The sequence below is a fragment of the Hyperolius riggenbachi genome, chromosome 12 (assembly GCF_040937935.1).
Source record: "Hyperolius riggenbachi isolate aHypRig1 chromosome 12, aHypRig1.pri, whole genome shotgun sequence".
Lineage (NCBI taxonomy): Eukaryota > Metazoa > Chordata > Amphibia > Anura > Hyperoliidae > Hyperolius > Hyperolius riggenbachi.
Genome location: NC_090657.1, coordinates 156,905,583 through 156,930,416, shown reverse-complemented (window position 1 = coordinate 156,930,416; position 24,834 = coordinate 156,905,583). Strand labels below are relative to the sequence as shown.

General features: G+C 46.3%; 1 protein-coding gene across 2 annotated transcripts in view; it reads right to left on the bottom strand.

Annotated features, from left to right (window-relative positions):
- Nucleotides 1-714: 714 nt before the first annotated feature.
- The window catches only part of GDAP1L1 (ganglioside induced differentiation associated protein 1 like 1), a 52,623-nt gene continuing 28,503 nt past the window's right edge, over nt 715-24,834 (bottom strand). For both annotated transcript variants that reach the window (XM_068262622.1, XM_068262621.1), the window contains exons 2-6: nt 23,921-24,113; nt 20,561-20,734; nt 11,935-12,029; nt 11,377-11,491; nt 715-2,259 (exon numbers count right to left, since the gene is read on the bottom strand). In XM_068262622.1, coding sequence (XP_068118723.1) covers nt 1,916-2,259; nt 11,377-11,491; nt 11,935-12,029; nt 20,561-20,734; nt 23,921-24,026 — 834 coding nt within the window. In that variant the 5' untranslated portion in view covers nt 24,027-24,113 and the 3' untranslated portion in view covers nt 715-1,915. The remainder of the gene's footprint in view (nt 2,260-11,376; nt 11,492-11,934; nt 12,030-20,560; nt 20,735-23,920; nt 24,114-24,834) is intronic.

The following is a 24,834-nucleotide window of genomic DNA, read 5'->3' as shown; positions in this document are numbered from 1 at the left end:
AGACAGTGTGACCTGGATACACCACCTTGCCCTGGTAACACAATGGCACAGCCTAGAAGATAGTGTAGCCTGGACACACACCCCGCCCTGGGAACACAATGGTTCAGCCTAGAAGAAAGTGTTGCCTGGATACACCTCCAGCCCTGGATACACAATGATACAGCTAGAAGACAGTGTTACCTGGATACACCCTCAGCCCTGGGAACACAATGGCACAACCTAGAAGATGGTGTTGCCTGGACACACCCCCAGCCCTGGGGACACAATGGTTACACAGCCTAGAAGACAGTGTGGCCTGGACACACCCCTTGCCCTGGTAACACAATGGCACAGCCTAGAAGACAGTGTTGCTCTGGACACACCCCCAGCCCTGGGAACACAATGGTACAGCCTAGAAGACAGTGTTGCCTGGACACACACCCCGCCCTGGTAACACAATGGTACAGCCTAGAAGACAGTGTTGCCTGGATACACCTCCAGCCCTGGATACACAATGATACAGCTAGAAGACAGTGTTACCTGGATACACCCTCAGCCCTGGGAACACAATGGCACAGCCTAGAAGACAGTGTTGCTCTGGACACACCCCCAGCCCTGGGAACACAATGGTACAGCCTAGAAGACAGTGTTGCCTGGACACACACCCCGCCCTGGTAACACAATGGTACAGCCTAGAAGACAGTGTGGCCTGGATACCTCCCCCCCCCCCCGGGAACACAATGGTACAGCCTAGAAGAAAGTGTTGCCTGGATACACCTCCAGCCCTGGAAACACAATGGTACAGCTAGAAGACAGTGTGGCCTGGATACACCCCCCATTGGGAACACAATGGCACAGCCTAGAAGACAGTGTGACCTGGACACACACCTTGCCCTGGTAACACAATGGTACAGCCTAGAAGACAGTGTTACCTGGATACACCCTCAGCCCTCGGAACACAATGGCACAACCTAGAAAATAGTGTTGCCTGGACACACCCCCAGCCCTTGGAACACAATGGTTACACAGCCTAGAAGACAGTGTGGCCTGGACACACCCCTTGCCCAGGTAACACAATGGCACAGCCTAGAAGACAGTGTGGCCTGGACACACACCCTGCCCTGGGAACACAATGGCACAGCCTAGAAGACAGTGTGACCTGGACACACACCTTGCCCTGGTAACACAATGGTACAGCCTAGAAGACAGTGTTACCTGGATACACCCTCAGCCCTGGGAACACAATGGCACAACCTAGAAAATAGTGTTGCCTGGACACACCCCCAGCCCTTGGAACACAATGGTTACACAGCCTAGAAGACAGTGTGGCCTGGACACACCCCTTGCCCAGGTAACACAATGGCACAGCCTAGAAGACAGTGTTGCCTGGATACACCCCCAGCCCTGGGAACACAATAGCACAGCCTAGAAGACAGTGCTGCCTGGACTCACCCCCAGCCCTGGAAACACAATGGTACAGCCTAGAAGACAGTGTGGCCTGGATACACCCCCAGCCCTGGGAACACAATGGCACAGCCTAGAAGACAGTGCTGCCTGGACTCACCCCCAGCCCTGGAAACACAATGGTACAGCCTAGAAGACAGTGTGGCCTGGATACACCCCCAGCCCTGGGAACACAATGGTAGTACAGCGAACACAGGGAACAGGTAGACTTGACACATCAGAACTGAGTAAATTCCAGATGTTTGAGATTATCTACTAAATATGCAACAGTCTAGACTATTTTTTTGTTTAATTTTTTTTGATCCTACAAAAGATATTTGCAAACATAGTAATTTTGTTGCAATATAAGGTTCTATAAGGTGTTCTATAATGGAATGTTGACATTAGCGTTAAGGATATTTTTGTTTAGTGGTGACAATTGTTTGGCTTTGTCTGACTAAGATTTACTAATACCACACAGCCCGCGAGACCCTCAGATGTACTTTTTCTTCAGATACCAGTAGGCAAAGTATCCCATCCCTCCTAGCGAGCCCATCAGGAAGGAAGCCCCGAAGAAGGAGGGTGGCTTCCGTTTGACCAGGCGGAATGCGTTGGGTAAGACGGCGGACAGGAGGGTGGTGTGGATGTCGCCCAGCACCCGCCGAAATGCGTAGCGCTTCTGTATTCTCTCAAAATAAGACTGTAAGTTTGGTCGGCTGCCGTCCTCCCAGTGCTTCCTGGAAAGTCCTAAGAACTTGAGTCGGTGTAACGTGGCTCCCAGTAGTATGTCGGCTAAGGTAAAGGTGTTTCCACAAAGGTATAGATCACACTTCCGTCCTGGGAAATATAAAATATAACTATTATAATGTATAATCATATCGCACCATAATTCTCAAACTGCAGATGTGGGACTGTGGAAAAACAGCTCACCCTCATACAGTAAGGAGTCCTTGGGCAAGACTCCTTAATGCTGCCTACTGAGTGCTCCCTTGTGGATGCAGCTCTCAAGTGCTTTGAGTCCTACATGAGAGAAGGGCTATACAAATGATAGCATTATTTTTATTAGATACCCTGACATCAGTGCCTCCAATCGTCTTAACTTCCAAGGTTTATGGACCCCACCAGATATTAGTTCCACATGTGTGACTGCAAAATGTATTTCCTTCAGCTCAGGGGGGGTGGCTGGAAGTAGCTCCTCCCTCCCAGCTTGTGGGCAAATCTTTTACTCCAGCTGTTTGAGAGTTCCAGGGCAGGTGAGGACAGGTAGAGCCATATGTAGGACACCTGGGACTTGGCTGTAATACTTACATAATACCAGGTAGAGCCATATGTGGCAAACCTGGGATTTGGCCGTAATACTTACATAATACGAGGTAGAGCAATATGTAGGACACCTGGGACTTGGTTGTAATACTTACATAATATGAGGTAGAGCAATATGTAGGACACCTGGGACTTGGTCGTAATACTTACATAATATGAGGTAGAGCAGTGTGTAGGACACTGGGGACTTGGCCGTAATACTTGCACAATATGAGGTAGAGCAATATGTAGGACACCTGGGACTTGGTCGTAATACTTACATAATATGAGGTAGAGCAGTGTGTAGGACACTAGGGACTTGGCCGTAATACTTGCATAATATGAGGTAGAGCAATATGTAGGACACCTGGGACTTGGTCGTAATACTTACATAATATGAGGTAGAGCAGTGTGTAGGACACCAGGGACTTGGCCATAATACTTGCATAATACCAGGTAGAGCCATATGTGGCAAACCTGGGATTTGGCCGTAATACTTACATAATACGAGGTAGAGCAATATGTAGGACACCGGGGACTTGGCCGTAATACTCACATAATATGAGGTAGAGCAGTGTGTAGGACACCTGGGACTTCGTCTTAATACTTACATAATATGAGGTAGAGCAGTGTGTAGGACACTGGGGACTTGGCATACTTACAAAATACAATATTTCAGGCACATCTGCCCATTATCAGGTGATGAAGAAATCAATATATACAATCAGTGCTTCTTGCATCCCCAACCCTGCAAATTCGTGTTCATATAAAATTTTAATGGGATAAATTCCTTCATACAGGTTTAGTCTCCAATACACAGTGTCTCCGGCCACAGGTTATTGTGGCTACAACCACTGGCGTAGCTAGAAATCACTGGGCCCACTGTGAAACTTTGGATGCCCCAAACCCAACCTCGGGCCCCCCTTTAGTGCTCCCCCTCCAGGAATTAGCACAGCGGGCGTGTGCAGGCAAAACAGGTCTCACCTCTTCCGCGTTCCATGCGATCATGGTTCACATGCCACCAGTCTTCTCTCCAGCGCCGCTCACTTCCATTAATCAGGAAGTAGAGTGAGCAACGCTGGACAGAGAAGACTGGTGGCATGTGGAGCTCTATGGAACAGGTGAGTCCTGTGTTCCCTGCAGGCTGTATTCACTTCTGGAGGGGGGAGGAGCGCTGAAGACAGGGAAGACTGGCTGCATGCAGAGCTCCATGGAATGTGGAACAGGTGAGTTCTGTACCCTGCACACTGTATTCACTTCTGGAGGGGGGAGGAGCGCTGAAGACAGAGAAGACTGGCGGCATGCGGAGTTCCATGCAACAGGTGAGTTCTGTGTTCCCTGCACATTGCATTCACTTCTGGAGCAGGGATTGCTGAAGGGGGCCCAAGGTGAAGGAGGGGGAGTCGGGGAGCCCCCCCTCTCCCCACTGCTGTGTTTGCCCGCTGCTTCCCCCTCCTGCTCTGTGCCCACCTCCTGCCACTAAAAACGGCCCTAGGCCGTAAACAAAGAAAATGTTAATGGTCAAAAAAAAAAAATAGGTAAAGTTTCCAGGGATCCTTATATGAACATATTGCGATCCCTGGCCAAAGCGTTGCCACTTCCATGGATTTCCAGGGGGTCACTACACACAGCATACTGCGTACCGACCCCTTGGAAACCCCGTCATGAAATTCACTGCTCTTTCTTTTGATATATGTAAATTTACATTACCAGTAGGTTGATGCATTATCTGTCATTTACCGCATTTAAATACTGTACAGTATATACTTTTTTCCTATCTTAACTTTAAAATCAATTTTCTCCAAAACTACAAGGGGCATGATTCACAAAGCTTTTTCAACTTTTTTCCTCTGTTTTCACCTTATCTATATTACATTTTTAAGCTCCCAAAGAGCAAAAATATTATATAATTAAGGTAAGAAAAGTCATTGCAATGAAGTTAATAAGGAAAAAATTACATTGAGTGATTATTTTGCTTGTAAATGTGCTGAAAGGTTATTTTTTATCACTTAGGTAATAAATAAGACATTTATGAGAAGTTTTGTGAATAGATCCCAAGGTCTTTTTGAAAAAAAAATCCCCTTGTTCCCTCTGTCCTCCATAAGATACCCTGCTTTGCTATTAACCGCTAAAGTTGGCGGCCATTGACTTTAATGATAAATGGGAACGCAAACTATTGACAGGAAAGTTCACATTAAATATCCCAGCAAACTGTTCTGCCATCACTAATGGCCATTCCTGTTTGGTGGCCCTTCAGAGAACATCTCCATAAGCAATGCTCTAGGTCTACAAGTTGTGGGGACTTGCCTGGCAAATGTGACGTAAGCAGCTTTTAATATAAGGGAAATAAATCTCAATGTCCTTCTGCCAGCAGCATTCACGGGGCTTCTTTCTACATCTCCCGCTTTCTTCTCACAAGATTTCTAGAACACGAAAGCAAGTCATTTTGGCTCACTAGGACCACAACTACTAGAGATGGACCTCCACAAATAGAGATGGACTGCCACAATGGACCGCCACAACTGGAGATGGGCCGCCACAACTAGAGATGGGCCGCCACAACTAGAGATGGGCCGCCACAACTAGAGATGGGCCGCCACAACTAGAGAGATGGCCCACCACAACTAGAGATGGCCCGCCACAACTAGAGATGGCCCGCCACAACTAGAGATGGACCGCCACAACTACTAGAGATGAACCGCCACAACTAGAGATGAACCGCCACAACTAGAGATGAACCGCCACAACTAGAGATGGCCCGCCACAACTAGAGATGGACCACCACAACTACTAGAGATGAACCGCCACAACTAGAGATGAACCGCCACAACTTGAGATGGCCTGCCACAACTAGAGATGGCCCGCCACAACTATAGATGGCCCGCCACAACTATAGATGGCCCGCCACAACTAGAGATGAACCGCCACAACTTGAGATGGCCCACCACAACTACTAGAGATGGACCATCACAACTACAGATGGAAAGCTGCAACTATAGAGGGACCACCGCAACTACAGATGGACCACCACAACTTTAGATGAAATACCACAACTACAGATGGACCACCATACCTATAGAAAGACCACCAATACCTACGTTTATGGAAAAAGCAATGGGTGGATCTACTGAGCTTCCGCCAGGCTGGACTGCAATGGACAACATTTCATCTTCAGGTGAATAATGCACTTGGTTGGGGTTGGAGAACCAATATCGTCCCTTTTGGACAAAGCATTAGTTGGATCTACTGAGCTTCTATCAAGCTGGACGTTATAGGACAACACAATTGATCTTCAGTGAACAACGAGAGCCAACATGAAGGGGTTACTCGTGTCATAATTGCATAAAAAATAAATCCAGGTACCATTTCTGAGATCATCGCTGTAATGGTAGTGTCACTTTCAAACCCAGTTCCAATTTTTTTCTGGCTACCAGCCTACACAACACTCTGAGGCTCCTCCCCACACCAGCCTCTGATCTTGGTTGTCCTTGATATCCCCATTCCCCAGACACCTGTCTCCCACCATAGAAAAATACTGCCAGCAGGCTGGCCCGTGGCAGGAATTTTGAGGGCTACCTCTGGTACAACTTGAGGACCAGGCCAGAGAAGGCTGGGGGAAAATATTTCCCTGCTAAGGAGAAGTCTTTGAATAGATGACCAAAGAAAGAAGTTGCAGTCCTTTGACGTTTGGTGTTGCTGGTGGTCTTCATTTATCTGCACTTCTTTCTGACTCTTTCACTGTAATGAACATCGTAGGGGGTGGGGCTACAGATCTCACTTATGAAACTGAAAAAGCCAGTGCCTGGTTCTGCCCTCCGCAGTTCTCCTGACCAATCATTTTTGGGTGGACTGAGCCTTTAATTTCAGTGGGGACTCCACCTCCTCCTTCAGATGGGGGGGGGGGGAGGGGGGAAGGGTTACAGCTCTTCTTATGCTAATTACAGTAAAAGGAAGTGGAAATGTGAGATTAGATTCTAATGGAACTCAGTAAAGGTCACATCCATTATTAATTCTTTGAATAAGCATTACAGAAGGAGGGGGAGAAAGAAGCAAAGCCAACATATAGAGCGGGTTGAGAACTTCTGCCTAGTAAGCAGAATTCTCCCATTGTATAAATATTTGATATGCTATTGTAAGCCCACAGAGCAGCCAGTACAGCAGGCTGGAGGGGTCAATACACCAGTACAGCAGGCCGGAGGGGTCAATCCGTCAGTACAGCAGGCCGGGAGGGGTCAATCGGCCACTACAGCAGGCTAGGCCGGTCAATCGGCCAGTACAGCAGGCCAGACTGGTCAATCGGCCAGTACAGCAGGCTGGTGGTTAATGTTTAGCACCAGAAGGGTTATACCAGGTTTAGAGGGAGTGGGTAAGATTTAGCACCGGGAGGGCTATACCTAGTGTTGGGCGAACACCTGGATGTTCGGGTTCGGGCCGAACAGGCCGAACATGGGCCAGATGTTCGGCCCGAACCCCGAACTCAATGGAAGTCAATGGGACCCCCGAACATGCCCATTTTGGGGGCCCTATGGGGTCGCAGGCATAAGGGGGGAGCATGCCCCGATCGCGGGGGGGGGGGGGGGGTCGGAAATTCCCCCCACCCCCTCCGCTAGCGCTCCCCCCTCTGCCCGCTTCCCCATAAAAAAAGTTTAATGCAAGTTAAATAGTACCAGTGGCTGGCAATGGAGTGAGGAGGAGGTCCTCTGCATACGAGGGTACGCATCATCACGTAGAGGACGTGAGGTCAGAGAAAGGGCGGAAGTACCACAAGGGTACTACCGCTGAACCGCCCGCTGCCCGGCCTCAGCGCGTCACTCTCCTACTCGGACTCCTCCTCCTCACTCCACTGCCAGCCACCGGTACTATTTAACTTGCATTAAACTTTTTTTATGGGGAAGCGGGCAGAGGAGGGAGCGCTAGCGGAGGGGGTGGGGGGAATTTCCGCCCTGTTCGGCCGGCCATTGAGCAGTTCGGGCGAACCCGAACAGTTTGGCCGAACACCATTAGGTGTTCGGCCGAACTCGAACATCACCCGAACAGGGTGATGTTCTGCAGAACCCGAACAGTGGCGAACACTGTTCGCCCAACACTAGTTATACCAGCTTTAGAGGGAGGGGGTAATGTTTATCACCGGGAGGGGTATACCAGGTTTAGAGTGAGGGGTAACATTTAGCACCAGGAGGGTTATACCATGTTTTAGAGGGAGAGGGTAACATTTAGCACTGGGAGGGTTATACCATGTTTAGAGGGAGGGGATAATGTTTAGCAACAGGAGGGTTATACAATGTTTAGAGGGAGGGGGTAATGTTTAGCAACAGGAGGGTTATACAATGTTTAGAGGGAGGGGGTAATGTTTTGCACCAGGAGGGTTATACCATGTTTAGAGGGAGGGGATAATGTTTAGCAACAGGAGGGTTATACAATGTTTAGAGGGAGGGGGTAATGTTTTGCACCAGGAGGGTTATACCATGTTTAGAGGGAAGGGGTAACATTTAGCACTGGGAGGGTTATACCATGTTTAGAGGGAGGGGATAATGTTTAGCAACAGGAGGGTTATACAATGTTTAGAGGGAGGGGGTAATGTTTAGCAACAGGAGGGTTATACAATGTTTAGAGGGAGGGGGTAATGTTTTGCACCAGGAGGGTTATACCATGTTTAGAGGGAGGGGATAATGTTTAGCAACAGGAGGGTTATACAATGTTTAGAGGGAGGGGGTAATGTTTTGCACCAGGAGGGTTATACCATGTTTAGAGGGAAGGGGTAACATTTAGCACCAGGAGGGTTATACCATGTTTAGAGGGAGGGGATAATGTTTTGCACCAGGAGGGTTATACCATGTTTAGAGGGAAGGGGTAACATTTAGCACCAGGAGGATTATACCATGTTTAGAGGGAGGGGATAATGTTTTGCACCAGGAGGGTTATACCATGTTTAGAGGGAAGGGGTAACATTTAGCACCAGGAGGGTTATACCATGTTTAGAGGGAGGGGATAATGTTTAGCAACAGGACGGTTATACAATGTTTAGAGGGAGGGGGTAATGTTTCGCAACAGGAGGGTTATACCATGTTTAGAGGGAAGGGGTAACATCTAGCACCGGGAGGGTTATACCATGTTTAGAGGGAGGGGATAATGTTTAGCAACAGGACGGTTATACAATGTTTAGAGGGAGGGGGTAATGTTTCGCAACAGGAGGGTTATACCATGTTTAGAGGGAGAGGGTAACATTTAGCACTGGGAGGGTTATACCATGTTTAGAGGGAGGGGATAATGTTTAGCAACAGGAGGGTTATACAATGTTTAGAGGGAGGGGGTAATGTTTAGCAACAGGAGGGTTATACAATGTTTAGAGGGAGGGGGTAATGTTTTGCACCAGGAGGGTTATACCATGTTTAGAGGGAGGGGATAATGTTTAGCAACAGGAGGGTTATACAATGTTTAGAGGGAGGGGGTAATGTTTTGCACCAGGAGGGTTATACCATGTTTAGAGGGAAGGGGTAACATTTAGCACCAGGAGGGTTATACCATGTTTAGAGGGAGGGGATAATGTTTTGCACCAGGAGGGTTATACCATGTTTAGAGGGAAGGGGTAACATTTAGCACCAGGAGGGTTATACCATGTTTAGAGGGAGGGGATAATGTTTTGCACCAGGAGGGTTATACCATGTTTAGAGGGAAGGGGTAAAATTTAGCACCAGGAGGGTTATACCATGTTTAGAGGGAGGGGATAATGTTTAGCAACAGGAGGGTTATACAATGTTTAGAGGGAGGGGGTAATATTTTGCACCAGGAGGGTTATACCATGTTTAGAGGGAAGGGGTAACATTTAGCACCAGGAGGGTTATACCATGTTTAGAGGGAGGGGATAATGTTTTGCACCAGGAGGGTTATACCATGTTTAGAGGGAAGGGGTAACATTTAGCACCAGGAGGGTTATACCATGTTTAGAGGGAGGGGATAATGTTTAGCAACAGGACGGTTATACAATGTTTAGAGGGAGGGGGTAATGTTTTGCACCAGGAGGGTTATACCATGTTTAGAGGGAAGGGGTAACATTTAGCACCAGGAGGGTTATACCATGTTTAGAGGGAGGGGATAATGTTTTGCACCAGGAGGGTTATACCATGTTTAGAGGGAAGGGGTAACATTTAGCACCAGGAGGGTTATACCATGTTTAGAGGTAGAGGGTAACATTTAGCACTGGGAGGGTTATACAATGTTTAGAGGGAGGGGATAATGTTTAGCAACAGGACGGTTATACAATGTGTAGAGGGAGGGGGTAATGTTTTGCACCAGGAGGGTTATACCATGTTTAGAGGGAAGGGGTAACATTTAGCACCAGGAGGGTTATACCATGTTTAGAGGTAGAGGGTAACATTTAGCACTGGGAGGGTTATACAATGTTTAGAGGGAGGGGGTAATGTTTCGCAACAGGAGGGTTATACCATGTTTAGAGGTAGAGGGTAACATTTAGCACTGGGAGGGTTATACAATGTTTAGAGGGAGGGGATAATGTTTAGCAACAGGACGGTTATACAATGTGTAGAGGGAGGGGGTAATGTTTTGCACCAGGAGGGTTATACCATGTTTAGAGGGAAGGGGTAACATTTAGCACCAGGAGGGTTATACCATGTTTAGAGGTAGAGGGTAACATTTAGCACTGGGAGGGTTATACAATGTTTAGAGGGAGGGGGTAATGTTTCGCAACAGGAGGGTTATACCATGTTTAGAGGGAAGGGGTAACATCTAGCACCGGGAGGGTTATACCATGTTTAGAGGGAGGGGATAATGTTTAGCAACAGGACGGTTATACAATGTGTAGAGGGAGGGGGTAATGTTTTGCACCAGGAGGGTTATACCATGTTTAGAGGGAAGGGGTAACATTTAGCACCAGGAGGGTTGTACCATGTTTAGAGGTAGAGGGTAACATTTAGCACTGGGAGGGTTATACCATGTTTAGAGGGAGGGGGTAATGTTTTGCACCAGGAGGGTTATACCATGTTTAGAGGGAAGGGGGTAACATTTGGCACTGGAAGGGTTATACCATGTTTAGAGGGCAGGGTAATGTTTAGCACCAGGAGGGTTATACTCAATGGCATAGCAACCGCATCGGGGTCCTGGAGCTAGAGGGACCCACCCCTCAAACACAATATTAGCTCTTTATTGGTCCTGTGCTGATAATATTCACTTATATAGTTGATATGAATAGTAGTGATCATTAACAGTTTCCCATCCCCTTCTTGTACATCTGACACTGTGGTTGTCCTTTATTGGTTTTGGTGTGTTGTATCAATTGTTATCTATAGCATGCTTGAGAGGCCCCAATGCTAAACTTGCACTGGGGCCCACGGCTTCTTAGCTACGCCACTAGTTATACCATGTTTAAAGGGAGGGGGTTACGTTTAGCACCAGGAGGGTTATACCAGGGTTAGAGGGAGGGGTAACATTTAGCACCGGGAGGGTTATACCAGGATTAGAGGTAGGGGTAACATTTAGCACCGGGAGGGTTATACCAGGTTTAGAGGGAGGAAGTAACATTTAACCCAATGTCCCCGGTGGTCCCTTACCCCTCCCGGAGGTACTCAGGAAGCATAAGGGTGTTAGCTGTAAAATACTGATGCTGCAGGTGATAGTTCCTTTATAAATGTACAATACCTTCATATTCAATCTTCCTCTTCTCTAGCTCTGCTTCTACTTGGTCCAGAGCCATGGCTAATTCAATAAGGATTTTCTTCAAGTTGTTCACATTGTCATGTTCCAGTATTTTTGCCTAAGATGGAAAAAAGATCATGTTTAGCTGCATTCAGAACCCTCCCCTGCAGTGTTACCCCTCCCACGTAGTGTCACCCCTCCCACATAGTGCCACTCTTTCCCTGCAGTGGCACCCCTCCCACGCAGTGTCACCCCTCCCACACAGTGCTACCCCTCCCACATAGCACCACTCTTCCCCTGCAATGCCACCATTCCCCTAGTGCTACCCCAAGTCAGCTCTCCCGTGCTGCCTCAGGATAGCAGTCACATGACACCCACTTCCTCCCATGTCTCCTGTGGCAGAGCTGTACATTACAGAGACCATAAGTAACCAAAATTACTGGAGAGGGGCATGAAGTGACAGCAGAACAGGCAAATTATCACTGGAATAGAAGTAACTGCCTTGCTTTGCATGTCATGTAAGCTGGCCGCCTGTGGCAATCTCCTGTGCACAGAACTTACCATGACTTTCTTCTGTTTGGAGAGGTAAGGCTCTGTAAGCTGAGGTTCCTCATTGTCCAGCTTCAGAAGTTCTGTGCTGGCATTGGCCAGATGTCCTAAATCACAGGAAACACAGCAGTGTGAGCTTCATATTGTCCAGAACTACTGCTGACTACAACATTCTGCCAATCAGAGATGTCCTAAATCACAGAAAACACAGCAGTGTGAGCTTCATATTGTCCAGAACTACTGCTGACTACAACATTCTGCCAATCAGAGATGTGATGTTGTATTGGGATGTCGTATATAATATAGAAGCCATTTTTGAACGTGTATCTCGTGGAAGCCATATTTTTTCATTTTATGTCTGCTGTGCACCATCTCATATGTGTATGTCTGTTAGAAGCCAGTCTGGCTGTGGGTTTTGAAATAAGTGTCACCTGGAAATGGTAAATTTGCATGTTTCAGGAAAAGGGTTGTGAATCTAATTTGAATAGACCAGTTAAGTGAATAGCCCAAAGACACCTGAACATTTAATTAGGACAAATCCAGCTGGTCCCAGCGCAAGGAAATGGTTAATTAGACAATTAACCAACCAGTTGTCAGAAATAGTCTGTTTTGCCTGAAAGGTGTCTGCATTGCTTTGAACTCTGTATACATGTAAACAGCCACTTGTTGTTCAAATGCACAATTGAGTCTGGGAGGTTGAAAGTGGAACAGGAACCTTTGAAATTTGCATATCACAGCAAGCGAGGATGTTACAGAAGTCTCTGCAAAACGGTGCTGTCACAAGCTGAGGAAATTAGATTAATTTTGGATCTGAACATTGGATAGCCTACGGCTACACACCTTCCTATAAAAGTCAGCATGGAAGATTCAGAACCTGTCTTTTCCTGAAGGTAGCGCTGAGCTAGAGAGGTCCCTGATTCCTGATCAGAACTTGTGTCCTTCCACGACCAAGTTGGACCTTTGCGCTGGTAAAAGTTCAATTTCTGTTTAGATTTGCAAACTGTCTTGTGTGTTTTTGTAATTTTTTTTTACTGTTTTTTGTAAATGTTTTGTATATATTTCTTTCTGCACTGTTCCACCTTTTTTGGAATATTAAATCTTTATTTAATAAGCTGGTCTTCTGATGTACTAAGAGCTAGCATTCCTAGAGAGAGACTGCAGTGTAATTTGTGTTACAAGTTCAGCGTCTGATTGAATGCTCAGTTTGTACACCGCTACCGTGTGAGAGTTTGTGTGTGGTGTTCCCGTATTTTGACTTAAGCACGAAACTGACCCAAATACCAAAACGCTGGACGGAGCACAGGCCACTCGACAGCAGAGTGGCAATTGTCGAAGTGTCTAGCAGCTGCTGGTGGTGGCAGTGTGTGTTGTGAGGGAGACCGTTTTTTATCAGCTTGAATAAGGCTGCTCCCACTCTCGATCTGGTCGAAATGAGAAAAAACCCCAGTCAGAAACTGTCTCTGCAGGCTTGCGTGGGGTCGGTTCATGACAAGCGATATCCTAAATCACAGGAAACACAGCATTATGAGCTTCATATTGTACATAACTACTGCTGACTACAACATTCTGCCAATCAGAGATATCCTAAATCACAGACAGGAAACACAGCAGTGTGAGCTTCATATTGTCCAGACCTACTGCTGACTACAACATTCTCAGGGCCGGATTTCTGGGAAGGCCACAAAGGTCAAGGCCTAGGGCGATAAAATTCAGCAGGGCGCAGGACTTGGAGAGATTAGAGGTCACATGTCAAAGTAAATCATTTCTGCTTTGCTGTATTCTGCCTGAATTCCAGCGATCCCTGCATCTCTCTCACTGCAGAGTGTGTGTGATGTGCAGAGTGTGTGTGATGACAGTCAGCATCTGTTGTCATCTGAGGATCTTGTCCTTAGTATAATGAGTGGGGACATACAAGCTGCTGCGAGAAGAGAAATATATGGGCTCAAGTAGTAGAACTTTTGAGTTCAGATTAGTTTCTTTATGCAGCACGCATTCATGGACAGGAATTATCAGCTCTGCTCTCCCCCTCACTGATGTTTATTACTTGGTCAGAGCTGTTAAAGACCTGAGACCTGTTAGATTTATGGTTTGTTTTTCTTTCCTAGGGAATGACAGCAACATTCTCTCTGTGCTACAGTTTAACTCTTTCCTGACATGTTTTAGAAGCAGCAAAGCATTGTTCTGTGTTAGCCATCAGTGAAAGCAGGATGTTTTGAAACAGAATGACAACTGTATTACTTTTTTTTTATATTTACAAAACAATGTATACATCTCCTGCTGACTGTATATATAGCTGTGTGCCTAACATCTTGTATACAGGAACAAAGTCTGAAGATGGCTCATTAGCCAAAAGGCTCACTGTTTTCTTTTGGTTAGCCAATAAATATTATCATTCTATTACAAAATGTAAAAACTTCCTGCTGACTGATTAAGATCTGTCTTAACTTGCCCCAAGTGCTAAATTGTCACTGTGAAAAGTACACCTGAGCTTATGCTAGGTACGCATGATGCAATTTTCTGACAGATTTAAGACATTGGTCGATTTGCCATCAGATTCAACCAACAGATAGATCCCTCTCTGATCGAATCTGATCAGAGAGGGATCGTATGGCTGCCTTTACTGCAAACAGATTGTGAATCGATTTCAGCCTGAAACCGATTACAATCTGCTGAGCTGCCGCTGTCGCCCCCGGGCCCCCGCATACATTACCTGAAGCCTGGTCCCGGGCATCTTCTCCGCATCGGCTCCCGGCGGGCATCTTCTTTGCATCCCGGCATAACTTTCTGTCACTCCAGTGACAGCGGAAGTTCAAATAGAGCGCCCTCTATTTGTACTTCCGCTGTCACTGCAGTGACACAGGAAGTTATGCCGGATGCCGGGATGCGGAAGTTGATGCGGAGAAGATGCCTGCCGGGAGCCGGGAGGTGATTCAGCTTCAGGTAATGTATACCTGCGTCGGTCGTACGCCGCTAGCGAGGCGCTCCTTACCCGCTGCGATCGACGGTAATTTCCCGCAAGGCGCGATTGACGGGACCGATCTATTTCGGGCCGAAATAGATCGAAAATTAGCGTGTTGCGTGAACTATTTGACAGCAGATTCGATCCCAGTGATCGAATCTGCTTTCGATCGGTGGGTAATCAGCCTAGTGTATGGCCAGCTTTACTGTCAGATCGACTATTTCCAACATGTCCGATCTGCTATCCGATAGATTTTCTGAATGATTTTTTTCATAGAAATGAACGGAAAATCGATTGAAAAATTGATCGGAAATCAGATCAGACATTGGAAATAATCAATCTGACAGTAAATCTGTCAGAATTGCATCGTGTGTACCTAGCATTACACTACATCTATGCCAGCGTGTGTAGTGCTGGATCCTTCTACTTACCTGTTCTGTTTTGGATGGGTTTCTCTCCTTTGCGCTGCACCATCACCTGTTTGTGAATCTGACTGAAGCAAGTCGCACAAAGGACAAAGAAGCAGCGCATACTCTGTCCTCTCTGGCTTTTTGTAATTTCGCACTCCTGTATGCAGGTGGACAGCAGCTGAGGCTTGGAGTGTTATGGCCCATACTCACGGGCTACAATTGTCGCCGCAACACGCGGCGCGCGTGCGTTGCGGCGACAGGTCGCCTGTGAGTATGCACCGTTGCACGGGCGCGCACCCCAAACTGTCGCTCGTCGCTGATGTCGCCAGGCGATTTAACTGCTCAATCGCCTGGTGACAGTTGCCGCTGCAACTCCGCCGCAACTGTCGCTAGTCCGCGTGAGTACGCGGACTAGCAACAGCAACCTCCATTGAGGAATACGGAGCTTCCGGCGGGGGGGAGGAGGAACGTCGGCGACAGCTTCCGTTGCGCCGCTGGTCCCTCTTCCGCGTGTGTATGCGGAGGGACCTGGCGAGGAGCAGTCGCCGGCCTGTCGCCCACACGCTCACGTGTGCTGGCGACAGGCCCAAAAAGTTGCCCGTGAGTATGGGCCATTATGCGTATGTGTACTTGAGAAGTGCTGCTCCTATTTGAGCGTCATTTCTGAATTATGCAAGCCCTGAACACTATCGGCTGTTGCGCATCCAGGCTGGAGTGCAAAATTACATGGAGTGGACAGAGCATGCACTGCCTCTTTGAACGGGGGGGGGGGGGGGGGGCAAAGCAGCAAAACAGACAGGAGCCCATGTAACCCAGTGATCAGAATCAGTTTATTTGCCGAGTACGACGGACATCACTAGTAGCAGTTGGACAGAATGGGGGAGGCTGGTTGGTGACAGCCGGCCTAGGGCGCTGGAAAGTACAAATCCGGCCCTGAACATTCTGCCAATCAGAGATATCCTAAATCACAGGAAACACAGCAGTGTGAGTTTCATATTGTCCAGCATCACTGCTGACTACAACATTCTGTCAATCAGAGATGTCCTAAATCACAGGAAACACAGCAGTATGAGCTCCATATTGTACATAACTACTGCTGACTACAACATTATGCCAATCAGAGACAGGGGAGGACTGGGACCTTTTGGCCTGGGGGGAAAACACAAACTAGAGGCCCGTTTTCACGACAGCCCCAGCCCAAACGACATCACACACGTGCCCCACGTGCTATATGCCGGTAGTCACGTGGGAAATACAGCAAGGACACTCAAGGGACAGTGTTACAGGTAAACTATAAATGCACTGGCACCGGGTGGTACATAATACATTTTAAGTTACAACAGTCAGGGTTTCTATCTCTTACACACAAGTCCTGCAAGCAGCCCTTCTGGAGTCTAGGGACTGTCTGCAAGCAGCCCTTCTGGGGTCTAGGGACTGTCAAAAACTTTTTAACCTAGATAATATCTTATGTAGCTGTGCACATGCAGTTAACAATGGTGAGAGACCAGACAGATTTTTCCCACGGACCCTGCAGGCAAGCCTCTGCTCTGTATCATGCTGTGTATATTTACTAGCTTGCCCGCCCTGCAATTGCTCTGTATTTGGGCGTTTATTTCCCTCATTCAGCCTAGTGTTTCACATTGCCTTATACAAATACCTGAATTCACTAGGCACAGTGCCAGCCCTAAATCATTAAATGAGAGGCAGCCTGGGGGGAAATCTCCCCCCTTCCCCCCTGGCCAGTCCTCCCCTGATCAGAGATGTCCTAAATCACAGGAAACACAGCAGTGTGAGCTTTATATTGTACATAACTACTGCTGACTACAACATTCTGCCAATCGGAGTCGGAGATATCCTAAATCACAGGAAACACAGCAGTATGAGCTTTATATTGTACATAACTACTGCTGACTACAACATTCTGCCAATCAGAGATATCCTAAATCACAGACCGGAAACACAGCAGTGTGAGCTTTATATTGTACATAACTACTGCTGACTACAACATTCTGCCAATCGGAGATGTCCTAAATCACAGGAAACACAGCAGTATGAGCTTTATATTGTACATAACTACTGCTGACTACAACATTCAGCCAATCAGAGATGTCCTAAATCACAGACTGGAAACACAGCAGTGTGAGCTTCATATTGTCCAAAACTACTTCTGACTACAACATTCTGCCAATCGGAGATGTCCTAAATCACAGGAAACACAGCAGTGTGAGCTTCATATTGTACATAACTACTGCTGACCACAACATTCTGCCAACCAGAGATGCGAAAAGAGAACACCAAGAGCCCAATATAGTGTAGTATGTACTGGTAATGTATAATTGTAAGAGTAATAATATTAATGTAATACTCACAAAGCAGGGTTACCAATTAGGGAACCACTGTCAAAGCAGGTGGGGAGATTGTCCTGACCCCACTCAGGATTAAAAAGTCGCTCTCTGTAGTAGAAGGAGGAAGGGTACAACCCTCCACCAAGGGTGGACTTGATGTAGATAATAGGACAACAAAGGTGCCAACAGGATAAAAAGAACACCAAAAGAATTAAAAAACCCATCTTGGTAATAGAGGAGGTAGTGGTGGACTTACCTCCTCCAAGCAGAACATATGACTGTGGCTTTTCAGTCAAAACAATTTTATTGGATACTCCAAATAACGTGCAACGCGTTTCGCGGGATACAGCCCCGCTTCATCAGGCAACAACAGATAGGAGTAAATAGCATCTACCAGTATCATCAATGCTGAGCGCCTCTTCACAGAGGCGTTCAGTGTTGATGATACTGGTAGATGCTATTTACTCCTATCTGTTATTGCCTGATGAAGCGGGGTTGTATCATGCGAAATTCGTTGCACTTTATTTGGTGTATCCAATAAAATTGACTGAAAAGCCACAGTCGTATGTTCTGCTTGGAGGAGGTAAGTCCACCACTACCTCCTCTATTACCAAGATGGGTTTTTAAGTTCTTTTAGTGTTTTTTATCATGTTGGCGCCTCTGTTAATCTATTATCTGCCAATCAGAGATGTCCTAAATCACAGGAAACACCGCAGTGTGAGCTTCATATTGTCCAGAACTACTGCTGACTACAACAATCTGCAAATCAGAGAGAGCCTAAATCACATACAGAAAACACAGCAGTGTGAGCTTCATGCTGTCCAGAACTACTGACTAGAATACTCTGCCAATCAGACACCCAGAGGGACGGGGTTCCCAAAGAGGGACTGTCTCTCAAAAGGGGTTACACCTGGAAGCTATGTTACAGGCCTCCACATCACATCGTTGCAGGCTTCCACATCACATCGTTATAGGTCTCCACATCACATCGATACAGGGTTGGGGGCGGAATGCTAGGCATGGAGAGAGAATAGTATTTTATGGTTTGGGGTGGGGCTGCTGTGACATAGCTCCCATTTGTCCCTCTTTTGAAGGCGACAGTCCCTCTTTGGGAGCCCTGTCCCTCTGTCCCTCTTTCCTACTCATTTGTCCTTCTTTTAGGACGTTGTCCCTCTTTCTATGTAAATATCTATATTTCTCTACTAAAGATGTGTTTGATTGACTCTAAACTTTATTGTCATCCTTTAAATTGATATATTACTAATTTTAATATATTAATATGAAGGAAAATGAACCAGGATAGGAAGGACCAGTGTGGTTTGAATTATAAAACATATTTTTCTTATCAAGAAGCAAAAAGGGCCGGCACCACTCTGTTTTTAATTAGCTCAGTTACTTTATTGTAGCATGAAACAAAATGACGACGACAGCCCGCTGTGTCGGCCAGAATGGCCTTTGTCAAGTTGCCCAAAAAGTCATATCATATTGTTTGAGAGACCCCTTGGTACAGGGGTGAGGACCTGGGCACACACACTTTTTGGCCACTCTTGGGGCTTGTTTAACGAAAAGCGTGATAACTCAGTTATCACGCCTAAAAGCTTTTCACGTGCTAACTAGGGTGCTAAGTAGTTAGCACGTGCAAACTACTTAGCACTGTAGTTAGCACGTGCAAACTATTTAGCACCCTAGTTAGCATGTGCAAACTACAGTGCTAAGTACTTTGCACATGCTAACTAGGGTGCTAAGTAGTTTGCACGTGCTAACTACGGTGCTAAGTAGTTTGCAGTTGCTAACTACTTAGCACCCTAGTTAGCACGTGCAAAGTATGTTAGCACGTGCTAAGTGGCTTTTCACTGGCGTGTTAACACTTAGCACACTTTTGTGAATCAAGCCCTTGGTGCTCCTGGACATTCTACACCATATTTTTCTAATGAATCGTTGTTTATGGTATGAGTGACTAGGGGTGTGATGGGGGTGTGGCAGGGGCGTGGCTTAAGTGTCCCTCTTTCTCATCTCAGAAAGTTGGGAGGTATGTGCAGTGGGGGTATAGTATTTTAGGTTATGGGAAGGGATGGATGCTGCCAGTAACAGTGGACCAGGGTGGCCTGACATCCTGCTGCCAGTCCTACACCTCCACACCAACACTCATGCCAATGCTTTCATGTAGCCCCTCCCTCCACAGCATTGGTTTCTTACTCAGGGACCGCCCTGCTGTTGTCATGTGACCATCATTTCACACTTGTCTGAACGAGGAGGTTTCACCATGTGGCTCACACCTTTTCTCTTTGCATTAAGACCTATATCCATGCTATGCATTTAAGTGAACCTAACTTGCCTAATCTCCATGCTCCCATCCAGTGACTGACTGAGCATTACCTTGTACTCATACTGTGCTGCCTGATCTAGTTTTTTTGTATTCCTGTATTGTCATATTGCTGCATGTCACCCCTAAATATTGTTTGTAACCTAAACTAATGTCCAGCGTTGCATAATATGCTGGCGCTTTTTAAATACAATAAATAAATATCTCAGCTAGTGGACCCAATATCCTCACAACCTCACTTTCCACCATCTCAGCTACCATTAACACCATTGTTACTGTCAGGGTTTTGTTCCAGTGTTCCCCTGGCAGTCACCCAGGATTCAGAATCTCAGCCAATGCAGGCAAGGTTTACTGAAGGACATAAAGACTCTGTTGTATGCAATCACAAGGCTGTGATGGTATTTGGTTTCTCATTAAGCACAACATTGAACAACGCTTACTGACAGGACCATGGCCCTCACAAGTGACCCCATGGGAAGACTGCAGAGAAGACCAGCTACTTCAGAAGATCTTTATATAAATTCACCTCAGCTGAAGGCCATCCCTGGACACACATCTGGACTTACTAGTAAGAGGCCTTGTAATGAGGCTGGAGACTTACGTCGGATCTCAGCAGTGGCGTACTTAGGGATCATGGAGTCTATAGTGAGTTCTGGATGAAGAATGCACCCATGTGTGTAGGCATCCATTGGTAGGCTTTCCAGAAGATCTCTGTACTGAATGACTCTGGAGTGAAGAAGGCTTCCTGATTCTGGGATCAGCTGAGGAATGAGTTCTGCAAGACATGGACAACACACATCACACATCTTCTGGGAATTTCCACATTGGATACAACATTCTCAAGAGGCTAGGTTGCTGCAGAACAAGTAGTCTCCGTCTCATTGTAAACTCTTGATTATGCCTCACTAACACCAGTGCATGTTGCCAAATAGCTTCATTTTTGTGTTATGCTGCTTATATTTCCCATATGCTAATCAGGAGGAGATGAAAGGGGAAGATGTGTGGCCAATTTGGTACGCACAGCCCAATCAGGACATGTAAGAGAGGCCAAGCTGCCACTGAGAGGCCACAGATTGGTGACATCAGCAGGGGGCGTGAATTAAACAGTACAGCTGTCTGGGGTCTGCCACTGAGAGGCCACAAATTGGTGACATCAGCAGGGGGTGTGGATTAGACAGTGCAGCTGTCTGGAGTCTGCCATTGGCCACAGATTGATGACCGCAGGGAGGCGTGGATTGAACAGTGCAGCTGTCTGGAGTCTGCCACTGAGAGGCCACAGATTGGTGACATAAGCAGGGGGCGTGGATTGGACAGTGCAGCTGTCTGGAGTTTGCCATTGAGAGGCCACAGATCGGTGACATCGGCAGGGGGTGTGGATAGGACAGTGCAGCTGTAAGGTCCGCCGCTTCACGTCAGCGGCGGAATGCCGAGACTCGGGCTTCAGCTCCGACTTCCGGGTCTCAGAAAGCCGCTGACGTCACTGGAACGCAGGAGACTTCTCAGCTCTCATTGGATAGGCGGAGGATGCATTCTCAATATGCGCTCTGCAGATGTAAACAGTAACTTTCACATTGCATGCGCGTCAGCTGACCAGCTGACATGCTGGATCACTACACTATTGGTTGTTTTCAATTCTGCTTATGTTTGATTGCTTAGTCCTTGTATTTAAACTTGGTGAACGCCCCCAGTCATCGCCCATGATAGCATTAGCTTTGGCTTGTTGTTGGGTTGCGCTCACTGCTATTGGATTCCTGTTACGGACTATTTGCCTTGTACCTTGACCACGTTTAACCTCTGATTCCTGTTGCTGCCGACTGCCTTGTATCCTGACCACGTTTATCTCTGCTGGATTTCCTGTTGCCGACCTTGCTCTTGTACCTGGACTACGCTTTGCTTGCTGCCTGGATTGACCCTCTGCTTTGGACTAGGGTTTGCATGAACTCTGGCTGGACCGACCTCGACTTGCTCTGACTACGTTATTCTAGGAAGTGTATCGGGTCTACCTTGCTACTCACCAGGAACTCCTGACACTGCTGTCATTTTATTCACTCGTCTGGATAGTCTCATCCACTAGACCACAGGTGACTATCTATCTATCTATCTATCTATCTATCTATCTATCTATCTATATATATATATATATATATATATATATAATATATATATATATCCTTGTATACACTGTGCCCATTGCATTGCCAGAGTTATCAGATTCTGTTTGGTGGATTACTATCTGTCAGTCTGTATGCTACATCTACCTGCAGGGTGTATTGTAGTATTGTGTTAGGTAGGAGTTTGCACAGGTGTTGCGGGCTGGGCTATAGGTCAGTCACATGGGTATACAGCCAGAACTATAGTCATTGACAAGACAAGCCTGATAGCAGCTGTTTGAAGTCTGCCACTGAGAAGTCATAGATTGGTGACATCAGCAGGTGGCGTGGATCGGACAGTCCAGCTGTCTGGAGTCTACCATTGGCTAGACAAGAGGAAGCAGCCATGATCACATGAACATTGTTGGTAGCACAAATATGAAGGTATATGGGGACATTTTTAAAGCTTTGAAATGGGGAAAACGGAGCTATCGCAGGAATCGCACAATACTGATGCAGATACAACCATATAGTGTGTTTACACTGCCCACAATGCAAGCTGAGGATGATATGGGAAGACTCCTTAGGAGATCTGGGGAGACTCATTAGGAGACATAGGAATATTTTGGGATACATGAAATATTCTGGAGTCCTGTAGCTATTCTTGTATTTTTCTATGCAGGTAGCGTTAGATAAAGGATGTTTTTCTTGGCTACATGTTTTTCTTGGACTTACTTTCTCCTACTCTCAGAATTTGTATTGGTTGACCTTTACTCAAGTTTGGCTTTATTATATTATACATGTGCTGATTACAATGTATGTCTTAGAGGAGTTTGTATGCTCTCCTGTCTCTGCGTGGGTTTCCTCCAGGCACTCCTGTTTCTTCCCACATCCCAAAAACATACAGATGAGTTAATTGGCTTCCCCCTAAATTGACCCTAGACTACAATAGACACATGTCTATGGTAGGATTAGATTGTGAACTCCTTTGAGGATAGTCAGTGGCATGACTATGTACTCTGTAAAATGCTGCAGAAGATGTCATTGCTATATAAATACATAATAATAATATGGTAGGACATTAGGCTATGAATATGGTAGGATTAGAGTGTGAGCTCATCTAAGGACAGTCAGTGACATGACTATGTACTCTGTAAAATGCTGCAGAAGATGTCATTGCTATATAAATACATAATAATAATATGGTAGGACATTAGGCTATGAATATGGTAGGATTAGAGTGTGAGCTCATCTAAGGACAGTCAGTGACATGACTATGTACTCTGTAATGTGCTGCAGAAGATGTCAGTGCTATATAAATACATAATAATAATAATATGGTAGGACATTAGGCTATGAATATAGTAGGATTAGATTGTAAGCTCATCTGAGGACAGTCAGTGACATGACTATGTACTCTGTAAAGTGCAGCAGAAGATGTCAGTTGTGTATAAATACATAATAATATGGTAGGACATTAGACTATGACTATAGTAAGGATTAGATTGTGAGCTCCTCTGAGGACAGTCAATGACATGACTATGTACTCTGTAAAGTGCTGCAGAAGATATCAATTCTGTATAAATACATAATAATAATATGGTAGGACATTAGACTATGGCAGGATTAGATTGTGAGCTCCACTGAGGACAGTCAGTGACATAACTATGTACTCTTTAAAGCACTGTGCAAGATGTCAGCACAATATACATTCTAAATAATAATAATGGCAAACAGATCAAAATAATCCCCATGAATGGATAATGCAACATCTGCTGAGCACAATAGAGAACACTTGTCACATATAAAGTACTGATGTCAGATTGGACTTGTTCCTGTCCCGTGTATCTCTCTCCTTGTGGTTTCTTTACCTCCTACAAAGTTGCTCTCCACGTAGTCGATGATCTGGTTGTAGTTGCTGATGATATTGTCGCCGTGGAGTAACACGGGAACCTCCTCTCCAAGGTTGAGACGCATGAACCATGCTTCCTTCTGCTCTGCAAGAGGAAGGCTGACATCACGCTCCTCACATGGCAAGCCCTTCTCGGTGATCACCAGGCGAATCTACAACAAACATCTGGAGCGGTTACTGACAGCGTCATTCTAATGTCATCCCTGCAAGAACATCTACAATGCAGATAGTCCAGCAATCATCACCCAAGTACCATTTCAATGTCATTCCCACCAGGACATCTACAGAGAATCCAGCAAACATCACCCAAGTACCATTCCAATGTCATTCCCACCAGGACATCGACAATGCAGAGAATCCAGCAAACATCACCCAAGTACCATCCCAATGTCATCCCTGCAAGAAAATCTACAGAGAATCGAGCAAACATCTCCCAAGTACCATTCCAATGTCACTCCCACCAGGACATCTACAAAGAATTCAGCAAACATCACCCAAGTACCATTCCAATGTCATTCCCACCAGGACATCGACAGAGAATCCAGCAATCATCACCCAAGTACCATTCCAATGTCACTCCCACCAGGACATCTCCAAATGCAGAGAATCCAGCAATCATCACCCAAGTACCATCCCAATGTCATTCTCACCAAGGCATCTACAGAGAATCCAGCAATCATCACCCAAGTACTATTCCAATGTCATTCCCACCAGGACATCTACAGAGAATCCAGCAAACATCACCCAAGTACCATCCCAATGTCATTCCCACCAGGACATCTACAGAGACATGATTGAAATCCGTGTTCGGACAGCAATCACGGATTTCAATCACCGATTCGGCCGATATTACAGAAATCCGTGATTGGGGAA